The sequence below is a fragment of the Xenopus tropicalis genome, chromosome 1 (assembly GCF_000004195.4).
Source record: "Xenopus tropicalis strain Nigerian chromosome 1, UCB_Xtro_10.0, whole genome shotgun sequence".
NCBI lineage: Eukaryota > Metazoa > Chordata > Amphibia > Anura > Pipidae > Xenopus > Xenopus tropicalis.
Window position 1 is genome coordinate 143791871 of NC_030677.2, and position 8675 is coordinate 143800545.

At 39.3% G+C, this 8675-nt stretch overlaps 1 protein-coding gene across 1 annotated transcript; it reads left to right on the forward strand.

Moving 5' to 3' along the window:
* The first annotated feature begins 4175 nt into the window (after positions 1 to 4175).
* Positions 4176 to 6431, forward strand: aplnr (apelin receptor). Its single transcript, NM_001032321.1, is given in 1 exon segment — positions 4176 to 6431. A coding segment is annotated over 1 exon segment (1095 nt). The 5' UTR covers positions 4176 to 4247; the 3' UTR covers positions 5343 to 6431.
* Positions 6432 to 8675: the final 2244 nt, after the last annotated feature.

The window sequence follows — 8675 nt, forward strand, 5'->3', positions numbered from 1 at the left end:
GGGGCAACTCTCACTGACCCCAGCAGGCAAAAACCATTGCTCTGTGAGGCTACAATTGTATTAGAAGTTTTGCTTTTTGTTACTTATCTACCTAGTTTGTCCTGCTACACTTATTCAAGTCTCTTATTCCAACCATTGCTAGGGAAAATTAGAACCTAGCAACCACATAGTTGCTGAAATACCGAACTGGAGAACAAAGTCCTGCAGTGGGTTGGGTACCTGGAAAAAAAAACAGTTACCCTGCAGGATGAGGGTAGGATTTCTGGATGTGGGTATAGATGCAAGTTATAAAATGGCCTACTCTTAGCAAGTTTTTTAATTATTTGCCTTTGTTCTCTCTTCTGACTCTCCAGCTTTCAAATGCTGACCCTGGCAGCCAAAAAACTATTGCTATATGAGGCTACAATTGTACTGTTATTTTTTATTACTTATTTTTCTATTTAGGCCCTTCTCTATTCCCATTCCTGTCTTTCTTTCAAACCACTGCATGGTTACTAGGTTAAATTAGACTGTAGCAACCAGATTGCTACTGAAATGCCAAACTGCTGAACAAAAAGAAAAATAATTAGAAAAACACAAAAAGTAATAAAAGTGAAGAAGTCTCAGAATAGCACTCTCTACATCATATTAAAATTAATTTAAAGGTAAACAACCCCTTAAATATTTGCACAAAACACATATTCCCCTGGGAGGACACAATTTTTCTCCGAGCAGGCTTTCTTAAATAAGAAAAAGTTTAGCACCTAAAAGCTGTTTTTTTTCCCCAAAACCCTGCATGAGTCCCTTAACTCATTTTTTTTACTTTTGCTCCAGCTATCATAAATCTGGCCCCCAATGTATTTTTGGGGTAATGTATTTAGCATTAAGCTTCAAAACATGTAGAGTCATTGGGGTAGATTTATCAAAATAGTGCAGTTTAGTGCAGAAAGTATCCACAACTTTCTATTTATTCCTAGAGATTTTCAGAAGTGTATTTATCAATGGGTGAATTCATTTTTTTCCATTAGATAGTGGTTAATATGTATTTTATTAATACTGAATAGACCCAATAGGCTTGTTTTTCCTCCAGTAAGGATAAATCATATCTTAGTTGGGATCAAGTAGAATGTTCTGTTTTATTATAACAAAAAAAAAGAAATCATTTTTAAAAATTAGAATTATTTACTTATAATAGAGTCTCTGGGAGATGACCTTTTCCGTAATTCGGAACTTTCTGGATAAGGGGTTTCCGGATAAGGGATCCCATACCTGTACTATTTAACACAAGATGTAATAACTGAGTACAGAGCAGGGGTACTACTTACTGTAACACCACTGAAATCAAAACAATGTTGTCTGCATTTTGTCACAGCTCCAAAAGCAGCGAGAGCTATGGGGAAGTAGGTATCTGTACAGCACATACCTAAATCTATACATGTATGGACAGGCATGTATGTCCAGAGAAATTTCACTGCAGCATTTATGTTCATCCCTGACGTCCAAGCTATGGCCCTTCAGCTGAAGTTAAACCACAACTCCCAACATCACCCCATGGTCAGTGTTTGGGGTTTGTAGATCAATGGCTGCTGGAAAGGCACAAAAATGCTGCTAGAGAGTGAGAGTAACACAGCTGGACTCCATTTAAATTTAATTATGAAAATCAGTGATCTCTAGCATACATGTACAGCATTAATTAGCTGCCATTAGTACTGCTGCTTTATGCCAAATGTGATATTCCAAATGCCCAGCACGCCCTTGTAGTGAAGGAATATTCGGTGCCCACAATAAGTCCTTATAAACCTGCTTACTCTTTTGCGTTCATGTTAAATCACATACAGATATATATGCTGCAAAACAAAAATCCTCCACCTTTCTGGGCAAAAATAAATATATTTGTTAGATTCTCTCTTTATTTATAAGGAGCAACTTCTGCCTCTAGGAGCACTAAATAACATAATATTGCACTTTACATATTTAGAACATATATTAAGGTCTGTGTCACCACTCCAATCGGTCTGACTGTCTCTGCTTCCTTCAGTGATCAATATGACAGCGATTCCTACTGAATTTTCTTAGTTGGGTCCATTGGAAGCAACCCATGGCTAGTCACCTGCATTATGATTGACAAATGTCTGGTGTGATATAGGCCAAAAGGGGCTAATCCATGGAAGAAAACAAACCCGTTGTGTTTGGAATATTCACAGTATAACAGCTGATACTTTGGGCAAATCAACAGGAGACATCAAAGCTTTGTCTGGGCAGAACATCTTCTTCCTAAAGTGATTCTTTCAGAGTCAATAAAGCCATTTCACACCTTAGAATTCTCCAACTGGTACTGGATCCTTCAGTATGAATGGGCTGTATGCTTCAGGCCATCTACACAAAAATAACCTGTGAAAGGTGCATTAAAGAGAATGAGGTGTGAAAACATACACGTCCAGGCTTGTTTTAGACCCAGGAATTAACACCATTTTATGGGAATTAAGATGGCCAATGTCATCGTCAAAATATTTGCAAAATAACACTTTAAGTTTCCAGTATTTAGAATAAAACATTAATGCAATAAAAAAATGATATTTGAATTCCACATTAGAAGTTACAGTTAGAGCCACATAGACAAATGCAATGGCCGAAGTGGCTTTAGCTGAAGGAAAATGTGCAAGAGTCTGTTAGCACAAGAAGGCACCATGATTTCACCCATGCAGGAACAGAGTTAGAGAAGAGGAAGCCCCATCTGATGGGGGGTGGGGGGATGACATAAATCAGTAAGGTCCAGCCTGCTGCCCTCCACCCTTTTGTTGAACTACAACACTCAGAATCCTCCTAAGGAAGAAGTTACTATCAAAGGTTTAGGACATTTATAAGTGCAGCAAGCATGTAGGGTATATTATGAAGCTGATGGAATGGGTATAAGAATACTTTTCCTTGGACAACATAGAATAATACATTTACAGTATCAATGATTGTGTGTGTGTGAATGTATCCCTTTGAGTTATATAGAGCTACTTGTATATGCAGTGTTTTACAGTTGAACAATTAATTAAGAGAACAAACAAGATGTAAATACAATAATAAGATAAATACAAAACACAGTTAGATTCAAGTTTAAATGTTAAAGAGACAAGAGAAAAGAGGCCCCTGTCCCACAGAGCTTACAATCTGTGTGTGTAGCAGTGTGTCTGGGCATGTTCAGTGTACATTTTTACATTTGTATAGCATGCGTGTGTGTGACCTTATGTCAGAATTGTACTCCTTCTTTTGTTCCTTTGCATGTTTATGTATCTGAATGGCAGAATGTTTATCAGATGATGTAATGTCTTTCTTACTATCCTGCTATACTATACATACCATACAATCTAATGTCTTTCTTACTATATACAAATAATTAATTGTGGCTGAACTGAGGAAATATAAAGAAATTTGTACATTTATTTTTCTGCAATAATTCAGGCATCCTTGTCTAATTATGACATCAAAAGTGGGTCCCTGGGTAGAAATAAGCTATTAAGTGCAATGCTGCTGAACCTGTACACAGCTGGGGATGCCTTATTATTGACTTGAAACAATTTGTGCAAGCAGAGGGCTAATGAAATGGGAATGAAAGACAGAGAGAGAAGTGTGAGACAGAGGTGTCAAACAGACTGTAAAACACACAAATGGAGACTGGAAACCTCCAATGTATATTGGGAAGGAAAAAACAAAGACACTTCAGTATCTCTTCATACTGTATTTTCTGTGCATATTTAAAAAAGGAATTGCCACCAAAAAGTCACAGAAAAAACATTTGATAGAGAGCCTGATAATAGAGAGTGATAGTTGAGCATTCTAAGGGTAATACATTCAGTAGTTTTCAGACAAAGCGAACAATAAAACACAAATATACACATATTTATCTTAGAGGGTTTAACTTGTATTTAAGGGATATCCACACAGAGCATCTATAATGTATGCTGTCTCTGGGCACATGCAAGCAGTAGTCAGAGGTGTGGAGTGTTAGGGGGGAGGTAAGGCTATGCCCAGTTAGGGAGGGTCACAGCCCAAGCAATGAGAGGGGTGGAGCTGAAATAATATGGATAGGCTCCTGATTGATGTCAGTGGGTGGTCTTTTGCCTTTAATTTGTCTTTTAGGGGGTGGGGAGTTCAGGGGATTCTTAAAAGAACTTGAGTGGAGGCAGCTTTCATATCTCACAGCATCACTATATAGACTGGAGGCCTCTGCTCTGCTTCTAGAACAAGACTACATTGCTTCCTCACTTCAGCCTTCAAAGATGGCAACAGATGAGTTCAGCAGCAGCACTACTCCTTCATACGACTACTATGATTACACAAATGAGAGTGGACTACCACCATGTGATGAAACAGACTGGGATCTCTCTTACTCTCTGCTACCTGTCTTTTACATGATCGTTTTTGTCCTTGGACTCTCAGGCAATGGAGTGGTCATATTTACAGTATGGAAGGCCAAGCCAAAGAGGAGATCTGCAGACACCTACATAGGTAATCTTGCACTGGCTGACCTGGCTTTTGTGGTAACACTGCCTCTGTGGGCCACATACACTGCTTTAGGCTTTCACTGGCCCTTTGGTTCTGCACTGTGCAAGCTCAGCAGCTATCTGGTCTTGCTTAATATGTTTGCCAGTGTCTTTTGCCTCACCTGCCTCAGCTTTGATCGATACCTGGCCATTGTTCATTCACTTTCCAGTGCTAAACTTCGCTCTCGCTCCTCCATACTTGTATCCTTGGCTGTTATCTGGCTCTTCTCAGGGCTTTTGGCACTCCCAAGTCTGATTCTGCGTGACACACGTGTAGAAGGCAATAATACCATCTGTGACCTGGACTTCAGTGGTGTTTCAAGTAAGGAGAATGAAAATTTCTGGATTGGGGGGCTTAGCATCCTTACCACAGTTCCAGGTTTCCTGCTGCCCCTGCTCCTTATGACCATCTTTTACTGCTTCATTGGTGGCAAGGTGACCATGCATTTCCAAAACCTGAAGAAGGAGGAACAGAAGAAAAAGAGGCTTCTTAAGATTATTATTACTCTGGTTGTGGTGTTTGCTATCTGCTGGCTGCCTTTTCATATTCTGAAAACCATTCACTTTCTAGACCTCATGGGCTTCCTGGAACTGTCTTGCTCCACACAGAACATCATTGTCAGCTTGCACCCCTATGCCACCTGCTTGGCATACATTAATAGCTGCTTAAACCCTTTCCTCTATGCCTTCTTTGACTTGCGATTTCGCTCCCAATGTTTTTTTTTTTTTGGATTTAAAAAAGCCCTCCAAGGACATCTCAGCAACACCTCTTCCAGTTTAAGTGCACAGACTCAAAAATCTGAAATTCATTCGCTAGCAACAAAAGTCTGATTGGGAAAAGGGAAATTTGATGGGCTGTGGGGGCAGAGACTTTTTTCTTAAGACTTTTAGGGTTAATTGAACGTTATCTCTTGTTGCTGCAAAGGGAAGGTCATCTGCTGATTACAGAACAGGGACTTGCACAGTCTACTGGATCATATCACTGGAGTCTGTAAAATGCCCCCACTTAGTGGATGTCTGGCTTTTCCTGAGAATAACAGACACACCTTAGTGAATGAGACATTCTTACTCAGTCCCTCTCCAAAAAACAGGAGAGCTGGTTGGACAGGGTGGGAGATGCAGTTTACTGAATTTGTTATTGATGCAAGAGGTAACTGGGTATCCAATGGGTTAACACATGCTGTATATTGCTAGATTTCTTCTTTGTATTTGCTAATGTTTTTTTTTTACTTTCCTGTATATATTTTGCTTGTTAAAGCACTTGTATGATATCACAGAGCTTACACTTTTAACACTGTTAATGGTCATTTCAGAATGCAATGTAATTGCAATGTTATTTAACCAATTCACTGCCTTGTGAGAATGTCATAGAACTGGAGGTAAACTGGTTAAAAGCAGGTAAAAGAACAGTTGATAAAGAAGCAAATAATCAACTTGTAGGGTTAAATGTAGATTTCCTTTTATGCCCCTATGGCTTTAGTGAACTATCACTCAAAGTGTGCCCAAACAGCCAGTGACTGACTGAGGATTCTGGGAATTGTAGTTCACCTATACTCTGAGGTATGCAGCATTGCCACTAAAACTGTGGATTTAGATATGTAGAGACATCATGGCAAAAGGGAAGACTATGGGAGACAATAAAACTGCAAACCATTAACCAAAGATAAAGGACTACTGAATGCTATTATTCTGTGACTGGTGTAGGTCATTTGCCTCTTATCCATATGTACCCTGTATCTATGTGTGTGCGTGTGTATGTATATATATATATATATATATACACACACACATATATACATATTTGTATGTACATATATATGTATATATCTATATGTAAAGTATTCCCTCAAAGAGGGGGAGCCTTAACTGATCATTGATAAAACTGCGTTGTTTGATGCAATAAAACATTTGTACTTTGAATTGTTTCCATGTCTTGTTTATGTACACAAGAATTACACTTATTCCAAAATTCAGTTTGTTTTGAAACTATGATTTTATAACAGAACACATAGGCATGTGCATAATGTATAAGACCTCCATTATAAACACAAATTTTAGTTCCAGATTTAAAAAAAAAAAAACCTACTGCCCATCCTGGTAATGCTGTTCCTGGACCCTCCCACAGACCTGCAGATTCCTAGATTTCCTTCTAACTTGTAGAGTTGTAAGATATTGAATGGGTGAAAGATGATAATCCCAGTGGGCAGCTCAGAAAAGGACATTACTTCCCTTCTCACACTTAACCCCTTTGGCTTACCAGTTCGCAGCTTAGAATTCTAAATGAGGTAAAAGACATTTTAATTGGTAAAGGCCAATGTCTGTCATTTATCTGCAACTGCAGCAGTGAATTTAAAACACTGCACAAAGGGGGTGTGTGTTATATGCACAGGAATATAGAATAAATACAGTACTTGTGCGACAGTATGTGCCACATGTGGCCTTGTATATTTGCTTTACATGTATCTGCATACTTTAGTAGCACTGAGGGGTTTTACTATGATTCAAGAGCACCAACATTCCTGTGCTACAGTATTTTGTAGTAGCTTAATAAATATTAGTGCAGTGTCATAGGTCCCAGAAACAAGAAACCTTTCAAAGGAAAAGGAATGCCTTACGTCATTTTTGGGTTGGTTAGCTGGAAGGCATTGCAAGGGGTATTAGAAGGGGTTATTATTGATATAAACTCAAGCCATTCAGGTATATGCATAACTGTGGGGATACGATTAAAGGGAAATTACAGCAGTCATCATGCCTTATAGCACTCTCAAACCAGCATTTGCAGACAGTGCCACTCTGGGGCTGCAAGAGCAACACTTTATATCAGGGGTGTCAAACATCCAGGTTCCTGATGTTGTTGAACTAGAACATTTAGCATGACCTTGCAAATGTAGTCCAACAAAAAGTTCCACCAGTGCACCCTTACCTCATCCAATACTAATGTACATGTATATGTAGTTCAATAGCATATGGAAGGTACAGGTTGGATTATAAATAATAGTGCCCCAAAAGGCATTCTGCTCTGGGCCCTGCATCACTGTGCCCTGAGCATATACATTCATTGTATGCATACTTCCAAAACAATAGAGCAAAGCCTTAGGGCAAAATGATTGCCTTCTAGCTATGGAGCTGTTTCATTGACTTTTGAGTACTAATACAATTGTGGATTTTCACCTATACCACATCATCTCTGTCCCCATTGCATAATGCCATGACTCTAGGAGAGCCCTATAGACACAGGCCCTAAGACACAGGCACTCACACACAATCATTGCCCTTTGATTTAATGGCTCTATGGGGCAGATACAAGCGTCTGTCTGCAGACAGAATTTATCTGACATCACCCATATTTCTGCTGTCCTTCCCCCTACACAGTTCTGGTTATTCTCAGATATGGCAGGGTTTGAGGTTTGGGGGAGGAGGGCTTCTTCCACCATTTGCTTACTTGTTTACCTCTACCTCCCCCTGTGATGAACCATCTGTTACCTTTCTGTCTGTTTTCTACCCCCTTTGACCAAAACAAGCATCCCTAGTCACGGGCCTACTAATGACACTGGTCCTCTTATCTAATTGATACATACACTAAAAAATATCTTGTGTTTGTACATAGACTTGTGGCTATGCTATGCAGAGTTTTATAAAGACTGACAACATTCACATTATTCCCTGCCCCAACAAAGCTTTCAATTTAGGTTTCTTATCCCATTCACTCAACACACAGTAAATTAGGGCAAGATTCATCAGTAGCCATTAAACCTGCCTGTATGTGTGTGGGAGGAAATCAGAGCACCCAATTGATCTCAGACACAGGGACAACATACAAATTCCTTACACTCTAGCAGTAATGCTAACTACTCCACAATATTGAAATAAAAGTCTCTTAATTATTAGTGATCAGCATTTTGTTTAATTGTACATTTTGTTTAATTGCACATTCTTAGAGTAAAGATATCTATCTATTTGTAGGCACCAAGCAGTGCTGACTATAGGTTGGCTCGGCAGACATAACTGTACTTATAGCTGGCGACTAGGACTGAAAAAAAGGAAGCAGCTGCTTAGAATGAGAGGACCCCATGGGAAGCAGGGGTGAGGTTAAGCCCCTTTCACTACAGGGTAAGCCGGAATGCCAGAATGCAGAGAATTGTTAAGAAGCACCATTATTATCCC